The 23,174-nt window shown below is 40.6% G+C and overlaps 1 protein-coding gene across 2 annotated transcripts in view; it reads left to right on the top strand.

Annotated features, from left to right (window-relative positions):
* SPNS2 (SPNS lysolipid transporter 2, sphingosine-1-phosphate) overlaps nucleotides 1–23,174 on the top strand; it is a 184,366-nt gene that overhangs the window by 112,307 nt on the left and 48,885 nt on the right. For both annotated transcript variants that reach the window (XM_073615045.1, XM_073615044.1), the window contains exons 3-4: nucleotides 3,306–3,442; nucleotides 19,807–19,958. In XM_073615045.1, coding sequence (XP_073471146.1) covers nucleotides 3,306–3,442; nucleotides 19,807–19,958 — 289 coding nt within the window. The remainder of the gene's footprint in view (nucleotides 1–3,305; nucleotides 3,443–19,806; nucleotides 19,959–23,174) is intronic.

The following is a 23,174-nucleotide window of genomic DNA, read 5'->3' as shown; positions in this document are numbered from 1 at the left end:
TTTTTATCACACAATATGGCATGCTGTATTATGTAGTGATATGCTTTAATTACATTTTACTGCATGCCTATTCAATGTTCTTATGGTTCATATGTTAAATTGTGTTTATAGTAAAAAAAAGATTCCATGTGGGTTTAATGCATTAACCTTCATTTCTTTTGGCCCCCAAAATCCATAAAAAATGAGGTAAAATTGAGGCCAAGCTTTCTTTAACACACTGAACAGCAGCACAGAAATATGAACAGGTCTGATTGATTTGTATGACAGGCTAACATTTTCCAAGGGTAGCTAACAGTTTTAAACTGCCAGGAACAACTGTCAGGTGAACTGCAACGTGCAAGCAATAAAAATACAGAATAGAATATACGAGATACAGCAGGCAATATCCTGATATTGTATAGTGGTACATAAAATAATTCAATTCAGAAAACACAGATCTGCTGTATCATTACTCTAATAAAAACATACTTACAAGGAAAAAGCTGTAACGGTATATTTTATGTAGGAACTTAAATAAGTACCTCTCTAGTCTATTAATGTTGACAGTAAAAATGTTATCACAGCTACGTGGTGTGGGCTGTCAAAAGAAAGAAAAATCACTCTTTTGTCTTCTGGAGTGGACTTTTTATCACAAGCCATGAAATACTGAGCTGGTGCTTTACATAAACATTGTACCTGTTTTAACACCATGTTTTGTCTACATAAGTGGAGATCCATTGTCTATAGTATAGCTTGGCGTCTTTATCTGCATCAAAAAATTTTCATCAAAAGTAGTTATACTAGCTTTTTAGGTTTCATGTAAACTTCCACGTTTATTTAAAAGGTAAGTGTAATTGGAGGAAAATGAACAGATAAACATCATAGGGGTAGACTGGATAGACAGCACACTGCTAGATGTAGGAGGTCAAAATGAGATTGCTTTAGCTGTGCACATTAGCAGGTGCTTCATTGTGGTCACATGAGATCTGAAGACAAAGCATGCTGCTTATGATGAGGAAGGCTCTATTGTTATTGGTAAGGCTAGTCACACCAATACTGGAAGCCAAAGAGAGCAAATTCATTTTTTTAAGAGCATGAAGTAAAGGGAAAACCCAAAAAGAATAATTAATTTGCTGCTAACTGTTTAGAGATTTTTATTAATGTTTGAGAATAATTATGGGCTATATATTTGTCACTATATTGTCAAAATTTATATGGCATCATTTTAGGAAGTGTGCAAAAACATTTTTTGCTGTGCATAATAACCAGTCAATATTTGCAATCCTAGCAGAGGTTTAAACATGAGAGGAAGGAATTTGGGAAAAAAAGTTTAATATTTTTTTATACATTTTTAATGATGTTATGGCATATGTTTTGTTACCCTGATATAGACAGGGGATAATAGGTTTCAGATTTGTTTGGGGTTGGTAATTGTTAGGGCCAGTGAAAATCCTATAGAATAGAAAGTGTTTCCACCTTTGTAGCACCATATACTATATGTATTTGCATTAATTCTCTACATTTTCTGTATCTGTATTGATTTCCTCACTGATTTTTCTTGTTGTGCTTGTTGTCACTGTCCAAACAATTTCCGTTAATGGATCAGTCAAACCACAGGCAGCATTTCTCCGGGGAACAAGGGGATGTCATTCTCCCTGTTAGATTTTACATTACGTGATGAAGATTGTAGAAGCAAAATTTAAACTGCTATTGTTGTAGCATGAATGGGACTCATTGACTGGAGAGAGGGGAACATCCAACAACTTCACAGAGCTGTAGCTAGAGGAGTGATCTGTATACTGTATGACTCCTCTATGATGAATGTCTGACTGATCATATACATGTAATATGTCATCTGCTCAATTTCTGTCCATTCAGGTTGGTCCTCCCACTACCTAGTTTTTGGTTACTCTTAAAAAGAATACACAGATTGTACGGGCAGTTTAGCATTTTCTGATACATATGTGGCACTGTTCCCATAGGGCTTGCTGAGTGCTGACTTCTTATGCCTCTCTCTGATTGCCAGCTGCTGGGTACTAAGGGTTCCCACTTGGTTACTAGGGGGTTTCAACTTTGGTCCCATCCTTACTACTGCTTGCTCGTTACTCAATGACCAGTCCAGGGTATTTGTGTTTTTGTATTTTATTTTGTAACTTGGATGGGAGAAGGGATTAGTGGGATACTCCAACTGGAACTATTCACAATGGATAAGGACAACTCTCACTTGACCCCACCGGATTACTTGTGGGAGTAGTCACACTGCTTTAACCATACAGCCACATGTATGGAGGAATTAAGTCTTCTTCCTCTCACTAGCAGCAGACTTCATGCACTATGTTATCTTCAGGATACTCTTTAGCATCCCCTTTACTGACACCCGTCCACTGACTATTCTAGCTGAAGGGGGTGACCCTCACTCGACAGGCCCCAAAGACACAGATCTGTACTCACAGTAGGCAGAATAAGATCCTTCCAAGTGTCTTCCTTCCAGTCAGCTCTGCAGGACCTCTGGGTTCAGCTTCTCTCTCTCTATGCCCCTGGGTCGACCACCCAGGGCCGCACGACCACCTCCGTGGAGGAGAGGGCAGCCGCCCCCTCCCTCTTGGACTCTGTTCCCCGGCTCAACTAACTCTAAACACATGTGCCCGGAGCTTTAATACAGTATCCCAGCATGCAATGCAGCACTTTTCCTCTGACAATTGCCAGGACTGTAACAAAACCTGTGCACTCACTTCTCAGGTCCCCTCCCACTGTCCAATATGTCTCCCTATTGGACCAGTGAGAGACAGTCAGACAAGCTGATCTGCACCTGAGTACAATGAGCAGACCTAACCATTAGATCCTGCTCCCTGGTAGGCAGAGAGCACTCTAAGTTTTACTTGACCATCTTCCTGGTAAGCAGAAAGATCTAAAACTACTCTCTCTAGCACCTGCGTGTCAAATAGGCTTGGTATACCACATTACTTCTTTTATTTAAATCTTTCTAAAACTTGTTGATCACCCTATTGTACTATGAACTATAGGTATAATCCTTTTTAGCAAGGCTTCCCCAATGATAATTACTTCAAGGTTCCTCAGTGGTAAAAAGGCTGAGAAAGACTAGTCTATATGTTGCTGGAATTGCAATGATTACTATGAAACAAGATGTTTCTGCACTCTGCGCTAAGCAGCTCACAGTAATGCTTGTGCTCTTTTTCCTTGTGTGTAGTAGGTATGTGTCTCTAACTTGTGTTTATTGGGCCCTCTAGTCACATGTAGTAACCATAGTTATTTCCTCTGAGATCTATATACATCAATCAGTAACTCTTACTTTTTTGTTTTGGCAGTTTTCATATGCAGTTTCATGGTGGCCGCTCCGATATTTGGTTACTTAGGAGACCGCTTCAACAGAAAAGTGATCCTGAGCTGTGGGATATTCTTTTGGTCAGCAGTCACCTTCTCAAGTTCCTTCATCCCCAAGCAGGTAATATATGAATGGATTGCAGAGTGTTAGAGAGAGAATGCCCGAGATAGACGAGATGCATTATGCCTGGGACACATATCTGCAACATAACAGAGTTTCATTTCTTGCTGCCGCCACTGCGTTTTTATATTACATGAAACATTATGAGTGCTACATGTACTGCTGTATCTCACAAGTATTAGGTAATTCATATTTTTTTTTCTGAGAATTATTCAGGTGACCATATGGCCTACAGAGGAAACTGTCACACAGAATAATTCAAACAATGAAGTTGCAAACTGCTGTTTTGTTATTTTCCAAAGTAGGAAAGGTATAAATTACATATAATTTTTATAAATGTTTTTCTATTTGTTTTTATAGTATATACAAGCTACTATAGGAATAATAATGTATTTTGATTAAAGGGCTATTCATTTATCCCAGATCTTCCTTAGTACTATAACGCTCTGACTGTCAGACATCAATCACCTCCTGAGGCTGTAAGTGACATTTTTCAAGAAAGAAGCAGCAGCCACCATTGGGGTACACATCATTAGAAATACCCTTTTGTTACCTAACTAATGTCCCAATAAAGTTTTTGCCCACAATGTTACAGGTCACAACTTCAGCTTCAGGTAGTGCAAGTGAACAGCATTTTTTTCATGACAGTCCACCTAACTGTAGATTAGATAAAATGGTTGAGTTAAACCTAATATGTAAATATTACTCACAGTAATGTTTTTTTTTCCTCTGAGCTACTACGTAATTTTGGACCCGGTCCAATTACTCCCTGGATATCTTGGTCTGTGTCTTTTATGCATGTTTTGCAGGTTTTCCATAGATTTATATGGTGTAAAGGATTACAGGGATCTCAGATTGTGCCCACAGCACTTCTCCACCACGTGTAAAGGATTATCCTCAAATGTAGAGCTTGAAGGACACCGCCACTCGCTGGTTCTTCTTTTTAAGGGCTTTGTTTGCCCATTTTTATTAAAAGAAAGTTCAACAAACAAAGATAGGTTTCCCTCGCAGGGGTTTCAGCATTCCTTTTCATCAACAAAACTACATTCAGCCTAGTTGGCTCTCATTTGTAGCACTGCAGCTCTGGCCTTACACTCCAGGCCCTTGTCTGTCTCATACAGACTGTTTCACCGACCGCCTTGGTGCACACAGCTAGCAGCCTCTTGCTGCACTGGCTCCCTCGTGGCGCCCTCCTGACTCCTGGCACTCAGACTTCCTATCTGCCAGGTGGAGCCCAGAACTATGGTCAGGTTACTACTAAAAGCCCAGCACACACCTGACCAATCAGTATGCTGGCTGTTTTCAAAATCAGGACCCAGGACTGGGGATTTCATCCCACCCGGATCACTCAGAAATCCCCAGGCTCCAGGTCCCAAAGTGGACCTTTCTAAGAAAAGAGGAAACTGAAAAGCCAGTTTCCTCTTCATGTTACAAGCTCCCTGGAGCCCCTCAACCTGTGTGGTTGAGAATTCTGGGTCACATCCTCCTTCTAGACCCTGGCAGGGCAACGCTCTGCCACAATGGGTTTAGCATTTACTAACATGGTAAACCTCATAGGGGTTTATTTACCAAAGCTGGTGCGTGCAAATTCAGGCTAATTTCTGCACAGAAACCAATCAGCTTCCTAACTCAGCCTGTTCAGTTACGCTTTGGCAATAAAACCTACAAGTTGATTGGTTTCTATGCAGAAGTGAGCCTAATTTTGCATTCTCCAGCTCTAGTAAATAAACCCCACAGTGACATCAGTATTACAAGTAGAATAGGGCAAATGCAAAGGGGCCCCAGATATTTATTTACACACTCACAGTACCCCAGCATTCCATGTGTAGTGAAGTTTTTCTTCCTATTCTAGAATATATGAACCATTACATTCTATGAAGACTAGTATTGTAGAATGCCATATACTACATATTGATACAGATAATTCAATGGTAAAGGCAAGTCACATTCCTGGACACTAATAAAAGTCTGCTGTCCAGGCAAGATAATACTGAAAGCCATGCAGCTCCATAGACTGGTTTTAGAGAAGTGCCACACGGCATCACAGAGTCTTAATTGTGTCATATTGTCATTCCAATACCGTTTTTACATGGCAGAAGCTCAGACTTTTGTTTCAACCTGTCAGTTTCTCTTTTGTTGTAATTATGACATAATAGCTTGAGAAAATTACAAGGCTGCAATGTAAGAGGTGCCACATTCCTCCTGAGATTAACTAGAACATTCAATGTCACAGCCATTCTAAAGCTTATTTTTAATGACACTGTGTTCACTTACAGTGCCTTGCAAAAGTATTCACCCCCTTGGCTTTTTACCTATTTTGTTACATTACAGCCTTTAGTTCAATGTTTTTTTAATCTGAATTATATGTTATGGATCAGAACACAATAGTCTAAGTTGGTGAAGTAAAATTAGAAAAATATATACATAAAGCTATTTTTCAGAAATAGAAAAATGATAATTGGCATGTGCCAATCTGAACAAATTAATTGGGTGGGCAACTACATGCCAAATGAGGTTCAATATAGAAAAATGTAAAATAATGTAAAATAATACATTTGGGTGGCAAAAATATGAATGCAATCTACACACTGGGGGAAGAACCTCTGGGGGAATCTAGAGTGGAAAAGGAAAAGAATATTGGCATGCATTAAAAAGGGGATTAATTCCAGAGATAAAACAATAATTCTCCCGCTCTACAAGACTCTGGTCCGGCCATACCTAGAGTATGCTGTCCAGTTCTGGGCACCAGTCCTCAGGAAGGTTGTACTGGAAATGGAGCGAGTACAGAGAAGGACAACAAAGCTAATAAAGGGACTAGAGGATATTAGATATAAGGAAAGGTTGCAAACACTGAACTTATTCTCTCTGGAGAAGAGACCCTTGAGAGGGGATATGATTTCAATATACAAATACCATACTGGTGACCCCACAATAGGGATAAAACTTTTTCGCAGAAGGGAGTTTAACAAAACTCGTGGCCACTTAAAATTAGAAGAATAGAGGTATAACCTTGAACTACATAGAGGATTCTTTACTGTAAGAGCAGCAAGGATGTGGAATTCCCTTCCACAGGTGGTGGTCTCAGAGGGCGGCATCGATAGTTTCAAGAAACTAGATAAGCCCCTGAACGACCGCAACATACAGGGATATACAATTTAATACTGACATATAATCACACTCATAGGTTGGACTTGATGGACTTGTGTCGTTTTTCAACCTCACCTACTATGTAACTATGTATGTATTCACCCCCTTTGTTATCAAGCCCACAAAAAGCTCTGGTGCAACCAATTACCTTCAGAAGTCACATAATTAGTGAAATGATGTCCACCTGTGTGCAATCTAAATGTCACATGATCTGTCATTACATATACACACCTTTTTGAAAGGCCCAAGAGGCTGCAACACCTAAGCAAGAGGCACCACTAACCAAAGACTACCGTGAAGACCAAGGAACTCTCCAGACAAGTAAGGGACAATGTTATTGAGAAGTACAAGCCGGGGTTAGGTTATAAAAAAAATATCCAAATCTTTGCTGATCCCTAGGAGCACCATCAAATCTATCATAACCAAATGGAAAGAACATGGCACAACAGCAAACCTGCCAGTAGACAGCCGCACACCAAAACTCACGGACCGGCCAAAGAGGGCATTAATCAGAGAGGCAGCAAATAGACCTAAGGTAACCCTGGAGGAGCTGCAGAGTTCCACAGCAGAGACTGGAGTATCTGTACATAGGACGACAATAAGCCGTATGCTCCATAGAGTTGGGCTTTATGGCAGAGTGGCCAGAAGAAAGCCATTACTTTCAGCAAAAAACAAAATAGCACATTCTGAGTTTGCGAAAAGGCATGTGGGAGACTCCCAAAATGTATGGAGGAAGGAGCTCTGGTCTGATGAGACTAAAATTTAACTTTTTGGCCATCAAAGAAAACACTATGTCTGGAGCAAACCCAACACATCACATCACCCAAAAAACGCCATCCCCACAGTGAAACATGGTGGTGGCAGTATCATGCTGTGGGGATGTTTTTCAGCAGTCAGGACTGGGAAACTTGTCAGAGTTGAGGGAAAGGTAGATGGCGTTAAATGCAGGGATATTCTTGAGCAAAACCTATACCACTCTGTGTGTGATTTGAGGCTAGGATGGAGGTCCACCTTCCAGCAGGACAATGACCCCAAACACACTGCTAAAGCAACACTTGAGTGGTTTAAGGGGAAACGTGTTGGAATCCAATAGAAAATCTGTGGTCAGACTTAAAGATTGCGCAAACCATCCAACTTGAAGGAGCTGGAGCAGTTTTGCAAGGAGGAATGTGCAAAAATCCCAGTGGTAAGATGTGGCAAGCTCATAGAGACTTATCCAAAGCGACTTGGAGCTGTGATAACCGCAAAAGGTGGCTCTACAAAGTATTGACTTTAGGGGGGTGAATAGTTATGCACATTGATTTTTTTCTGTTATTTTGTCCTATTTGTTGTTTGCTTCACAATAAAACAAAAAAATCTTCAAAGTTGCGGGCATGTTCTGTAAATTAAATTATGCAAATCCTCAAACAATCCATGTTAATTCCAGGTTGTGAGGCAACAAAACACGAAAAATGCCAAGGGGGGTGAATACTTTTGCAAGGCACTGTACATTCCAGCTGCATGTGTTCTGGCGCTCCCAATGCTGATGTGTCTTTTTGCTGGAATATGGAGAATTACAGGGGCTATATGTTTCACTGTGTAGCTTATGTTTAATGTTCTACAATGCCAGTTATGCATCCTTCCTTATTCTGAACTAACTTTCTCAAGGTAGGACCATGTCGGATTTGTAATTTTTTTATTAAGGAATGGTCTAACGAAGACCATACACATTCAAATCTGATTGCTTAATCTCCTTTAGCTCTCCCAGGAAGTAATTGGAGTAATGAGCCACAACAGAGTGTGCTGGAGAGCACTTTTTACAATTTGGCACTGCGTCGTTTTAACAGACAATTGCACGGTCGTGTACCCAAACTAAATTTGCGTCCTTTTTTTCCCACAAATAGAGCTTTCTTTTGGTGGTATTTGATCACCTTTGCATTTTTTGTTTTTTGCGCTATAAACAAAAAAGAGCAACAATTTTGAAAGAAAAACATTATTTTTTACTTTTTGCTATAATAAATACCCCCAATTTAAAAAAAAAACAAAAACAAATTACTTCATCAGTTTAGGCCAATATATATTCTTCTACATATTTTTGGTAAAAAAAAAACGCAATAAGCGTATATTGATTGGTTTGCGCAAAAGTTATAGCGTCTGCAAGCTATGGGAAAGGTTTATGGCATTTTTATGGCATTTTTATTATTATTATTTTTTTACTACTAATGGCTGTGATCTGCAATTTTTATCGGTACTGCGACATTGCGATGGACAGATCGGAGACATTTGACACTTTTTTGGGACCATTGGCATTGACCATTGCTATAAAAATGCACTGATTGCTGTGTAAATGTCACTGGCAGGGAAGAGGTTAACACTAGGGAGCGATCAAGGGGTTAAATGTGTGTTCCCTCAGTGTGTTCTAACTGTATGGGGATAGGATTGACTAGGAGAGGAGACATATTGTTCTTCCTACTTAGTAGGAACAAACGATATGGCTCCTCTCCTCTAACAGCACAAGGATTTGTGTGTTTACACACACAGATCTCCGTGTTAGCGCTTGTGCATGCGATCGCGTGTGGCTGGCGGCGATCGTGCCCGCCGGCCACAGGCATCGGGTCCCCCGTACCCCCCCCCCCCGGTGGCCGAAAAAGGGTAGGACGTACCCGTACGGAATTTCGCCCAGGAGAGCCATTGCGCCACAGTATATCTGCGTGACATGATCGGAAACCGGTTAATAAATCAAAATAAGAAAATTACACTTATAATTAAGTGGCTTGAGCTGGCAATAGATGGAGCGATTTTCTTTCCTGCAACCTGTGGTGTTGATGGGGGGAATCCCTCCTGTGGAACTATTGTGTTCTTATAGCGGTGGCGGTCGGGATGGGGGGGGCACAGGGAGCCATCCCTTCTAGGAGAACACACATTGATTATTGCTAGCGGCTATACCTGCAGCCAATAATCACTTTATAAATCCAACAGGCTGGTAGTACACAAGTTGATCAAACTACCAACTTGGGTACAATCAGCCTGCCCATACATGGTTTGAATCCCGGCCGGTCCCTTCTGAACCAGCTGAGATTCAAACTGTCTGGTTGGCTTTGATCACTCACCAGGGTCACAGGAGCAGTTAATAAAAGTATCTTCATTGTACTGGCATGTTTCAGGGCCATACCCATTCATCAGAGAACCACTCTTATGCAGTTAGCATGTTTACCTGTTAAATTAATGATCTCAGTAGCTACAACAAGTACTATGTTGTATAAAATAAAGGGAGAATAGGAGTGATCTACACGAAGAAGTCAAGCATTCTGGTACTCACATCACTATAATCCATACTATTAAAGTGACCTATGTTACCCCTTGTTGGGACTTTACTGGTTGGTGAACCTCTGCCCATCCTTAATTCTGAGACATTCCCTGTCTTTCTAAGATGCTTTTTTTATATACCCAATCATGTTACTCACTTGTTGCCAATCATCCTAATTAGTTTCTGCCATCAATTTCAAAATTACCTTATTTTTTTCTTTAAAATGGTAAATTTTCTCAGTTTAAACATGTTTTCTATTTTCTATTGTGAATAAAATATGGGTTTATGAGATTTGCAAATTATTGCATTTTGTTTCTTTGTAGATTTTACACAGCGCCTCAGCTTTTATGAAATTAGGGTTGTAGTTCTTGGTCAAAAAGAGTATACTCTCCAAGAGTTTTGTTATTGTAATCATGCTTCAAGCAAGCTGGACATCATCCAAATACTCATGAGTTGATTTAACCAGTAGAGTAGGGAAATTGTATTCTATTTAGGGCTCATTCAGATGGGCTCTGAGACCTGTCCTCCATGCTGAGCCACTTTTTGCTTAATTGTTCATCTATCTGTATGCAGGCAGCCCATAGAAGTGGATATTGACGTAGTGGCTACTCAGACATAGGTGCCTGTCAAAAATTTGTATGCAGGCAGGAGCGGGTGTACAGATCCAAGCGCAGCTACTCATCTGCATCCACTTCTATGGGCTGCCTGCATACAGCACAGAGGTAAATGTACAATGCAGCAAAAAGTGGCTCAGGGAACGGGTCCCAGCACGCATCTGAATGAGCCCTTGGGCTCTATTTTTCTTTGTTATAGAGAGCAATAGATGCCAACCTGTGATCCCAGGGAAGGTGATAGATAGATAGATAGATAGATAGATAGATAGATAGATAGATAGATAGATAGATAGATAGATAGATAGATAGATAGATAAAAAGATCTGTTGCCGAATGTTTTATTTTTGGCTCTGACTGTTCATAACACTCCTGTTTTACACAGATCACACTCCAGAAAAGGCTCTGACTGCATGACCAACTTCTCATTTTCCATTCATTGTGAATGTTCGCAGACTGTATTTTCCCTATATGTCCCAATTTAATATCCTCATCGAGCAGAGAGTTGTTTTCCTAGAGAATTACATTAACAGAAAAAGCACATTTTCTCACTGTGTCAATTTACAGAATCTTTGGTGTAAGGAAGACATAAATACAGTAACTACGATAGCAAAATGAAAACAAACTTGAACATGTCTATAGGATATTCCTGTCTTCAGGAAGTTTGATGTCCAGGCCTTAATCCATTTTATTTCTTTACCTTGTTATATACAGAATGTGATTGGCTGGACTAAATCATTATTAAAGTTACTACAGTTATTACAGTTATTAAAGGTTTGAACTATTATCTAGGGCAGTGGTTCTCAACTCCGTTCCTCAGGACCCACTAACAGGCCAGGTTTGCAAGATAACTGAAATACATCACAGGTGATATCATTTGCTGCTCAGTGATTGCAGTTATCTTGTCTGCATCTCCCCAAGGTAATACTTAAAATCTGGCCTGTTGGTGGGTCCTGAGGACTGGAGTTGAGGACCACTGATCTAGGGACACGGCTGAAGCAGTAAATATTAATTTGTATTTTTCAACACCTTACTAAGCACCTTGATCATTAGTATTAGTTTCTAGCTTAGAAGGAACTCTTATTGAGTTACACACCAGGGTCACTATAGGGCCAGATTTTGGTGGAAGCCCATTTGATTTGAGAACTGTAGGCAGTAATCAAAGCACTGGGAATAGACCTACACAATCTGGGGGAGAATGAGGATTGAACTCAGGACTCCAGTGTTGCAATACTGCATGCTAGTTAATAAAATTGTAGACCGAGAAGACTGCATTTCTCACCTTGACACATTAAATAACTAAATAGAAAAGTTTATTCTTATTTTTGTGCTGTAACTGCTAGATCTATTGGCCACATGTCTACAGTACAAAATATCCATTGTAATTCTTTGGTACCTAAATTATTATTGGCTCAAAATAATATATTGTGGGAAATTTGGAGTACCTGGAGAGCCTATGTAGAAAACACATACCCTGACCTTAATGAATGGTGTTGGTAATTTGTATGGAGAAAATGTGGTTTGTTGATTGTGCACACAAAGTATGCACTCTTGTACCATGTATCTTCCCTGTGTCATGCTAAAGCCTAGTACACATGGGTCGAATGTTGGGGACATCGGCCGGGTCAATAAAAAACAGCCAACATTCAGCCTGTGTGTTTGGCAGCCGGTCTGACAGATGTCAGTTTTTTTGGTTCAACCTAAAACTAGTGGTGTTTTCCAGGTTTTAATGTAATGCTCTTGTTAAGCATTCAGTCAGAGGCTAAAGACAGTAGTCCTGCTTCTGACATCCTCCATTTCCATACTGTGATCCTCCTTTTGATGTTCTTATCCACACACTCCTACAATAACAGGAATCACAAGATGAGCTTAATAGTGTGTAATTCTGAGAATCATACATTTTGATAATGATAACCTTTAGCCTAGATTCATTTAGACTGGCCATACATCTGTAGAATTTTGTTAAAAAAAATCTTCCTTTTCAGAACATTCACTCAATTTCTTACTGTAAAGTGGGATCAAAGCGATGATCATTTTTAACTATTGTGACAAGAAGGTAGTAGGATGAGTTTCTTATCTGAACAAAGTTCTAACGTTTTGGAAAATATTGTACTTATGGTAATGCGCATGCACTCGGTACAAAAGAAACCTGTTTAATACATTTGGGATTGTATTTAAGTAGCAGGTCTGGATGAAAGTTTAAGGGCTTTCAGTTGATACAATATTAACAAAAAAGAAGGTTTTTAGGATATAAAGTGGGCACTGGGCATTTTTATGTAACTTGCAACCCTTATCCATTATCAGAATCTGACACTCATAGCAGAAGATGCTTAATCCTGACATGTAAAGGACCTTTATAGAATTAGATGTGTTTCTAAACTGCAGTAGGTTCCCTTGTAGTTTTCTTGTGCTTGATGAGATGACTGGTATTCAGAGATTGCTTAAAATTACTGCCTTTAGAATAAAGACAAATATTGGCATGCAGTCCTACAAAGGAGGCATCTATTCTCATGCAGACTGCGTAAATAATACAAACAAAGTCAATTGCCTAAAGGACACAAGATGAAAACAAAAGGCATACCAAGACTTTTTAATGGTGTGCAGTGACCAGAGTCTTCATCACAAAAGCTAACAAGCTTTTAAATGTGACAGCTCCACATCTGTCTAGTTTACAAGTCATTTGAAGTATTAGAATATTCAGTAGAAATGTTTCTTATTTACTCTTCATTAACTAGACTTTTTAAAATGTAGACATCACAAATATATGCTTATATGCTAAGAATTTATTGAGGCAGGCAATCGGAATTCTAATAAGTGCATAATATAGGAGAGCATTGGTGCATTGTAGTAGATACTTTAAAGAGATCCGGTCACAAACGTATGAAATTGCAGGTAAGAGAACCAAAAAACAAGTATTTAAAATGCTACTTGCAGTGGTTTTCTTTTGCATAAATATTTTTTTAATAACTTGCAATGGCTACTCCAGACAGATTCAGTTCCCTAATGCCTGGTACACATGATGAGATTATCAGACAAATGATCGTCCGTTTTTGTTTTTTTTTGCATGCTAATCTCATTTCCAAGATAAAGAGTTTACTAAAGTTACAATTCTCGTACGACAGAATAAAAATTCTGAAGTGATGTATTTGTATTGTATTTTTGAACGACAACTGTACTGATTAAACAAAGTTTGTACAATCTGGCATTGTACGAATGTTTGTTTTTTTTGTGCTTGTCCCATTGGATAATATCGGATGAACTGTCGTGATCGGCTCTAGAAAGCTGTGCACAAACGATCAGATTATCGCACGATCGCTTTGAAAGTGGTATTTTTCGTATGATTTCCTGATCATGTGTATAGGCCATAACACCGCCCTTAGTATCTTCTGGGAGTATCTAATTAATCCTTGTCAGCTCATCCACCTGTCATCCACCTGTCCCCTCACCTCCCTACATAACCCTACATAACCCTTTATGCATCTGCCAGGGTAGGGCTGCTTATATCACATTCAAGATGGTGACAATCTCAGGGCCTTAGAATGTTTAACAAAGGTGGTTTTCTCCATGTATGCATTCCTTGATGAGCCTTTTGAGGGCGAATACTGCTGTGCGAGATGTGAGCGAGTTTTTTCTTGGAAAACCCAGATCCTGGTTCTGGAGAATCAGGTGGCATAACTGAGAAACATAGGCAACCTGGAAGGAAGCTTGGACATTACCCAGCAGTAGTAAAGCGGTGTAACGGAGGGTGGAGATATGGAGGCACAGGAGCCAGAGGTAGGTAGCTGGGTGACATTTAGAAGGAGGGGTAGAGGGAAGAGCACTAGGGAGACCAGTTCTGAGTTGGTACCCCCAAACAAATATGCCAAGTTGCATGATGGTGGGGATATCAGCTCAGGGGTGGCAGTGCTCGAGCAGGGGCCCTCCCCTTGCTGCCAGGGGTGTGACTGCTCCAGTAAGGAGGAGGACAGGGATACAGGAAAGGTTAGACAGGTACTGGTAGTAGGGGACTCAATTATCAGAAGGACAGAGAGAGCAATCTGCCACAAAGACCGTGGTCACCAAATGGTATGTCTACGGGGCACTCGGGTTCGGCACATCGCTGATCGGATGGACAGATTATTGGGTGGGGCTGAGGAGGACCCATCTGTCATGGTACACATTAACACCAATGACAAAGTGAGAGGAAGGTGGAGAGTCCTAAAAAATTATTTCAGGGACTTAGGGAATAGATTGAAGAGAAGGACCTCCAAGGTAGTATTCTCAGAAATACTACCTGTGCTTCAAGCCACACCAGAGAAGCTGAAAGAGCTTAGGGAACTGAACAAGTGACTGAGGAACTGGAGGGGTTTGAGTTCCTGGAGAACTGGGCTGACTTTTCAGTCAGTTACTGGCTCGTTATTAGGGACAGGTTGCACCTTAATGTGGAGGGTGCAGCTCCATTGGAAATAAAGATGGCCACGAAGTTGGAGGGGCTTTTAAACTAGGTGTTGAGGGGAAGGGTTCAGAGGAAGCGATAGCCGGCAGTGAGCAAAGGATAGAGAGTAATAGTGGAGTCAGTGATAATATAGCTGTAACATCTAATCCCGGGGTGAATGAGTGGACAAATCAAAAACGAAGCCTGAGAAAACATAAGGAGAAATTAATATGCACTCATACAATACTGAGAGGTGTATACACAAATGCCAGGAGCCTAGCTAAAAAAGATGAACTGGAGCTGCTATTACATGAGGAGGACTTAGACTTTGTGGGAATAACAGAAACTTGGTTTGACAGCTCACAAAACTGGCTAGCAAATATCTAGGGGCATTCCTTGTATCGGAAGGACAGGAAAGGTAGAAGAGTGTAAGGGGTGTGTCTATATGTAAAAAATGATGTAAGGGTGGTAGAAAGGAGTTCCATTGTGAATGGGACAAGGGAGAGGTGGAATCTGTGTGGGTCGAACTTCAAAGAGAAGAGGTAAGTGGGAAATTAATAGTGGAGGTATGATACAAGCGCCACAACATGAAGGAGGGGGAGGAGCTGGACCTCCTATCACAGTTAGAAATGGCAGCGCAGCAGGGAAATGTCATCATAATGAGAGACTTCAATTATCCCCACATTGACTGGGCAGAGGGGACAGCTCACTCATTAAAGGCCTGTCATTTCTTGAATGTCTTACAGGACAATTTCATGTCTCAATTGTTGGATTCCCAGACTAGAAAGAATGCATTGCTAGATCTAATAATTACGAATGATCCAAGTCTGATCTCAGATTTCGAAATATGGGACAACTTGGGTTCTAGCAATCACAGGACGATCACATTTAGCATAAATCATAGGAAAAGGAGGCACAAGGGTAGCACAAGAACACTAGATTTCAAACAAGCAAACTTTTCTGAACTGTGCTCAATACTACAAGACATCGATTGGGACCAATTTTTAGAAACAATGAACACAGAAGAAAAATGGGAATGCTTTAGGAACATGTTAATCAAAGGTATCACACAGTGCATTCCAATGGGCAATAAATATAGAAAAGCAAAGGTTAGACCTGGGTGGCTGAACCGTAATGTAAAAGTCTTATTAAAGCGGACCTTCAAAGTGATTGGAGGGAAGCTTCAGAATGGCAAAGATGTTTTTATTACAAATTATGTAAGCAGCCTACTATGCAACGAGACATGTAAGAACAAAATCAGGGAGGCTAAAAAAGACTACAAGAGACACAAAGCAGAGGAGAGTAAATGAAAATCTCAAGGAATTTTTTAGAAATATTTATAGTAAAAAAGCGAGATCAAAGCACATTGCCCGCATAAAAGACGATGATGGGAGGATGGTTACAGATGACACCGAGAAGACAACTATACTAAATGCTTTCTTCTCCTCAGTTTTTACACAGGAAAAGGAGGGGTATACAGACTATAACTATTATAAGTAACACGTCACAGGACGTACCCTTGTGGCTAACAGAGGCCGAAGTCAAGAAAAGACTAAATAATCTTAACACAAATAAATCACCAGGCGGCTTACACCCGAGAGTCCTCAAGAACTCACTCAGGTTATAGCTAGACCATTATTCCTAATCATAATTATTCCTAATCTTTGTGGACAGCATACTGACAGGAAGTGTACCAGTTGATTGGAGAAAAGCCAATGTGGTACCAATATTCAAAAAAGGGCAGAGACATATTCCTGGAAACTACAGGCCAGTCAGCCTAACATCAATAGTAGGTAAATTATTGGAGGGGATGATAAGGTACTATATCCACAAATTTGCTGAAGAAAACAATATCATTAGTAGCAATCAGCATGGGTTTATGAAGGGTCATTCCTGCCAGACCAATATGTTAACATTCTTTGAGGAAGTGTGCTGCCATTTAGATAGGTGGAGGCCTGTGGATGTGGTTTATCTGGATTTTTCAAAAGCATTCAATACAGTTCCGCATAAACACTTAATCTACAAGCTGAGGTCTGCAGGCATGGACAATAAGGTTTGTTCTTGGATAGAAAACTGGTTACAGGGGCTTGTCCAAAGGGTGGCTATAAATAACATGTAACAGAAAAGAAAGAGGGCGCACCAACCTAGTGCATTACCACTGATAAACTTTAATGCAGCATAAAAACAGTAAAAATGTATACTCACAAACGAGCTAATAAAGATAGCTTTCAAAAGGGCGCAAAAACACTGTTTCTGTGGATCGACACCCCAGGACCTGTTGCCGAGAGGATCAGACCAGCGCAAATGGCTGATGGCTTATGCGTTTCGGGGGAGCACCCCTTTCTTCAGAGCCTAAGCGGGCAATGGTTGGTCTCTCTGGAGAGACCAACCATTGCCCGCTTCTCTCTGGAGAGACCAACCATTGCCCGCTTCTCTCTGGAGAGACCAACCATTGCCCGCTTAGGCTCTGAAGAAAGGGGTGCTCCCCCGAAACGCATAAGCCATCAGCCATTTGCGCTGGTCTGATCCTCTCAGCAACAGGTCCTGGGGTGTCGATCCACAGAAACAGCGTTTTTGCGCCCTTTTGAAAGCTATCTTTATTAGCTCGTTTGTGAGTATAAATTTTTACTGTTTTTATACTGCATTAAAGTTTATCAGTGGTAATGCACTAGGTTGGTGCGCCCTCTTTCTTTTCTGTTTTTTTAGCTTGAATACCCATTGTTCAAATGAGGGCTGCAAGACGCTAGGCATTACTTCTATAGGTGGCTGCACCACATATCCAGTTCATGGACACCTGAGCGCAGGAGAGGTCTTTTTTTTTGTGTTTATAAATAACATGTACTCAGACTGGTCTGGAGTGGTAAGTGAGGTACCCAAGGCTCTGACCAATTAACCAATTGTGTTTAATTTATTCAAAAATGATATAGAGGATGGGATAAATAGCTCAACCCCAGTTTTTGCAGATGACCCAAAAATAAGCAGGGCAATAACTTCATATCAGGATATAGAAAATTTTACAGAAAGACCTGAATAAAATAATGGGGTTGGCAACTACATGGCAAATGAGGTTTAATGTGGAGAAATGTAAGGTAATGTGCGTGGGGGCAAAAAACATAAATGCAAACTACTCACTAGGGGGAGAACCTCTGGGGGAATCAAGGATGGAGAAAGATCTGGGGGTCCTAGTAGAAGACAGACTGAGAAAAATCATGCAATGTCTAGCTGCAGCTACCAAAGCCGGTAGAATTTTAGCATGCTTAAAAAAGGGGATATACTCCAGAGATAAAACTATATTACTGCCACTTTATAAGGCCACATCTGGAGTATTCCATTCAGTTCTGGTCACCAGTCTTCAAAAGGGATGTGCTGGAGCTAGAGAGAGCCCAAAGAAGGGCAACAAAATTAATAAGGGGACTGGAGGACCTCAATTACGAGGAACAACTACAAGCACTACATTTATTCTCTCTGGAGAACAGACGCTTGAGAGGGGACATGATAGCGATTTACAAATACCTCAATAGTGATCCCAGCGTAGGAAAAAATATTCAGTCTCAGGGAGTGTAAGAGGACACGGGGCCACACAATGAGATTGGAGAAGAAGCCGTTTAACCTTAAGCTGCGCAGTGTTTTTTCTTCACTGTCAGGGCGATAAGGATGTGGAACGCTCTTCCACAATTGGTGTTATCACTGGGCAGTATTGATATTTTTAAAAGATTATTGGGCGTGCATCTTAAAGAACACAACATACAGGGATATGGGAAATAATTATAGACCCTGACACACGTACACCTACACAGGTTGAACTGGATGGACTATTTTTTTTTAACCTTACCTACTATGTATTACTTATCTCCATGTAAAAAACATGCATAGAATATGTTAAATGCACACATAATCTTTGAAGGAGATTTTTTTTGTTGAAATGAATGGTCTAGCAACAGCATCCCTGTAAAGATTTATTACAATTGAAAGAAAGGAAGAATAGGATGCATACAGCAATCAAGCAAGTCAGATACCTTTTACCTGCCATTATTAAAAAAACTTATGAAATGTAATTGTAATGATAATACAGTTGGATATGCCATTTAGTATATTCATGTACCATTCTACAACAAAGACAAGACTTACATGATACAAAGTCTTTATAGAAGGGCTTTTAGGAAGCTAATACAAAATCATTAAATCAGCTGGTCAGCCCAAGCTTGTAACATGCGAAGGCCCAGGAGTTTGGTCATGTGATCTGTCCTGAATGTCTTCAGGCAATCTGAACTCTGTCGCAGAAGTCACAGAATAATGCATTTGTTTTAGAATTCAGACATGATTGTAACATTTCTCTTATAGTACCAATCAGATTTTAAATGCTAGAAATTCTATATACTCTTGCTAAATTGCAATATGTATTTTGTCATGTAATTGTTTGTAAATTGTGTTTGTGTGCTAAAAAATATTCTTTACCTGCAAGTATACAGTACATTATACATGTGGTAGACATTAATGGGTATTCCTGATTTCTCAGTTCATTCATTTCAGTGTTGGCATCTACAAAACTATCACTAGGTAACAAAGAATATTAAGGGTAATAAACAGAATAAGCTGTCATATGCTAATCATTACTTAACACATACTACACAAGCCATTAGTGTAATGCTTTTTCTCCTGTATCTTGGGGCTGCCAACTTGATAGCAGGCTCTTTGCCAGCAGGGATACACCCATCTTTTCTGTTGTTTGTTGTATATTCCTAATGCATATCCCCTGACCAGTTTCCGTGGCAACTAAATGAAAATGGCTTAGGCATTAACACTTTCCTATTCTTGATAATAGAATAGCCCAAGTACCATCCTGCCTAGAGTCTTAGTGTGGTGATTAGTAAATAACATAATTCTGTTTTACTGTCTTCCTTTGCAGTATTTTTGGCTGCTTGTACTCTCCCGAGGCTTGGTGGGCATCGGGGAAGCCAGTTACTCAACAATCGCCCCCACTATCATTGGAGACCTGTTTACCAAGAATACCCGTACACTTATGCTGTCAGTCTTCTACTTTGCCATTCCTCTTGGAAGGTAAGCCTTGTTATATGTAGTGTACTGTATTACAAACAGGAAGTGGTCAGTGCAGAGAATCCTTAGTTAGCACAACCACTGGGACTATTTCTAGCCATGTCACGCACGCTACATTCACTTTCCATGCATAGCCATGCACTGCACATGTATCAGGATCCTGGACCTACAGCTCTGCTTATTTCATAATGTATTAGCACCATTCGCATTCTGATGCTACAAGAATCTACTTATTGGGCTTTTACAAAAGTATCAAGTACCGTATTTATCGGCGTATAACACGCACAGGCGTATAACACGCACATTCATTTTAAGAGGGAAGTTTCAGGGAAAAAAACTTAAATTTTAAATAAGAAACTTTGAAGCAAAATAAGGGTCAGTGTCCATCTGCAGCCTCACCATTGCCATTAACCTCCCTGGCGGTTTTCCCGAGTGTGGCTCGGGGTTAAAAATCAGGACCATTAGCGGTAACCCCGAGCCACACTCAGGATTACATCGCAGGATCCTGGTGTGGCATTACTTACCTTGTCCCCGGGATCCTGCGATGTCCCCTGCAGTGTCCGCAGGCTGTGTCCTCTGCCCGAAGCCTCTCTGTGCCAGGCTCCGTTCCCTGCGAGCGTCGCGACGCACGGGGGCGGAGCCTGGCGGCAAATTCAAAAAAAGTCAAAATCATAACACATACAGTACTGTAATCTTACAGATTACAGTACTGTATGAAATGATTTCACATCCCTTTTGTCCCCAGTGCTTTGGCCAATGCCCTGCATGCAGTTTTATGTGATATATACTGTTCTTTCTGCCTGGAAACTGGAGATTGTCCATAGCAACCAAAAAGTGTCCCTTTACGTCAAAAATGGCTTTAGATCAGCTAGAAAACAGCGATAGTAAATTAGAACACTTGCAGAATTGAGCGATAGTGAATCGTGGGGAAATTTATTTTATTACTATTTATTTTTATTTTTTTTAATTATTTATTTTTATTTATTATATTATAATTTATGTTTTTGTGTTTCAAACTTTATCATACCCGGGATATCTACTAGACTCTTGTTTGGACAGATTTAAGAGTGTTATTGTTAAGAATTACAGACCTACAATATAAAACGCCAAATTTCCATGCAAAATAATGGTACCGCTTTCAGCACCTAAAATTCGAAATAATCATACCACCAGGGAGGTTAATGCAGCCTCATCAGTCCACATCAATGCAGCAGCCTCACCATTACCATCAATGCAGCCTGATCGATACCCATCTGCAGCCTAGAGGGGACAGGGAGAGGGGTGGGATGAGCGCCGATAGATTACATACAGTGAGAATCTCCTATGTTAGACAGAACAGTGGTCCAATGGCGGCCCAGGAGACGGGACTTCCTATTACAGAGGCCACCAAGTAAACAGAAGTTTCTCACTGTATGTAATCTGACGGCACTCGTCCCGCCCCCTTCCCTGTCCCCTCCAAGGCAGCTAAAATGGAAGTATTGGCGTATAACACGCACACGCTATTTGCACCCAATTTTCATGATGAAAAAGTGAGTGTTATACGCCAATAAATACAGTAATAATGTAAAAAACCTGAACTTATCTTTTAAATGTATAGTTGATATGTATAACATTACCAATCAGATCTGACAAAATGTTGTAGTTGTCACACACAAAATTGTGACATTCATATCTTATTAAAGGTAAGCTCAGTGAAAACTGCAAAATAAATGTTGAAATGCATGCATCTAAGAACTCCAACTTGTAATGAAAGAGTGCTGCTCCATGCTCATTACATGCTCCTTGTTGCCTTTCACATACAACCTGATGTAGCAAAAGAGGAGATTTACTAAAACTGGAGCATGAAAACTCTGGTGCAGCTCTACATAGAAACCAATTAGCTTCAAGGTTTTATTGTCACCACTTAATTGAACAAGCTGAAGTTAGAAGCTGATTTGCTACCATGCACAGCTGCACCAGATTCTGAGTTAATCAAAGTGTCTTTACTAAGAACTTTTTAATAGCTACCAGCCAGATTCAAACCTGTCTGAGGACACTTAAAGTGGAGTTCCACCCAAAAGTGGAACTTCCGTTCGTTGTAATCCTTCCCCCCTCAGGTGCCACATTTGGCACCTTTCAGGGGGAGGGGGGGCAGGATACCTTTCTTTCACAGGTATCCTGTTCCCACTTCCGGGTGGCTCAGCCGCGGCTTCTCCTTCCCCGGCCGCCGGGCCAGTAGAAGAGAGGAGTGGAGCCTTGCGCATGCGCAGTAGGGTTCCCTTACTCGCAATGGAGGCGGCATGCACCCGACAGCTGATGGAGACATCAGCTGCGGTGCCGACATCGTTGGACTCCAGGACAGGTAAGTGTCCAATTATTAAAAGTCAGCAGCTGCAGTATGTGCAGCTGTTTTAATTTCTGCAGCGGTGGGCGGACCTCCACTTTAATGAAACGGATGTTTGAATGTGATTTGAAAAATGTCCAAAACCTCTGCTGTAATTGGAGAGTTTAATGCTTATTCTCAGATATATACCAAAAGTACAAAAATTTGTAAACGAATAAACTGGTTTTATTCAATACAAAGTAAAAACAATTCCTAAAAGGTTAATACATCACATTTCATCTAAAATATATTGACATATCAAGCAGAAGCAACACTTTTGTGTTTACCCCCTATTGCCCCTGAACGCAAAGATCTATGACTTTTTCTATGTACACAAAAGGCCTATTTCTCTCAAATATTGTCCACAAATCTGTCTAAATTTGTGTTAGTGAGCAATTCTCCTTTGCCGAGATAATCCATCCACCTCACAGGTGTGGCATATCAAGATGCTGATTAGACAGCATGATTATTGCACAGGTGTGCCTTAGGCTGGCCGCAATAAAAGGCCACTCTAAAATGTGCATTTATACTGTATTGGGGGGTGCGGGGGTCCGAAAACCAGTCAGTATCTGGTGGTACCATCATTTGTCTCACGCAGTGCAGCACATCTCCTTCACGTAAAGTTGATCAGGTTGTTGATTGTGGCCTGTGGAATGTTGGTCCAATCCTCTTCAATGGCTGTGCGAAATTGCTGGATATTGGCATGAACTAGAAGACGCTGCCGTATACGCCAATCCAGAGCATCCCAAACATGCTCAATGGGTGACATGTCAGGTAAGTATGCTGGTCATGCAAGAACTGGGATGTTTTCAGTTTCCAGGAATACTATGTACAGATCCTTGCAACATGGGGCCGTG

This window comes from Aquarana catesbeiana, linkage group LG02 (genome assembly GCF_042186555.1).
Source record: "Aquarana catesbeiana isolate 2022-GZ linkage group LG02, ASM4218655v1, whole genome shotgun sequence".
NCBI lineage: Eukaryota > Metazoa > Chordata > Amphibia > Anura > Ranidae > Aquarana > Aquarana catesbeiana.
This window is presented reverse-complemented; position numbering and strand designations above follow the sequence as displayed.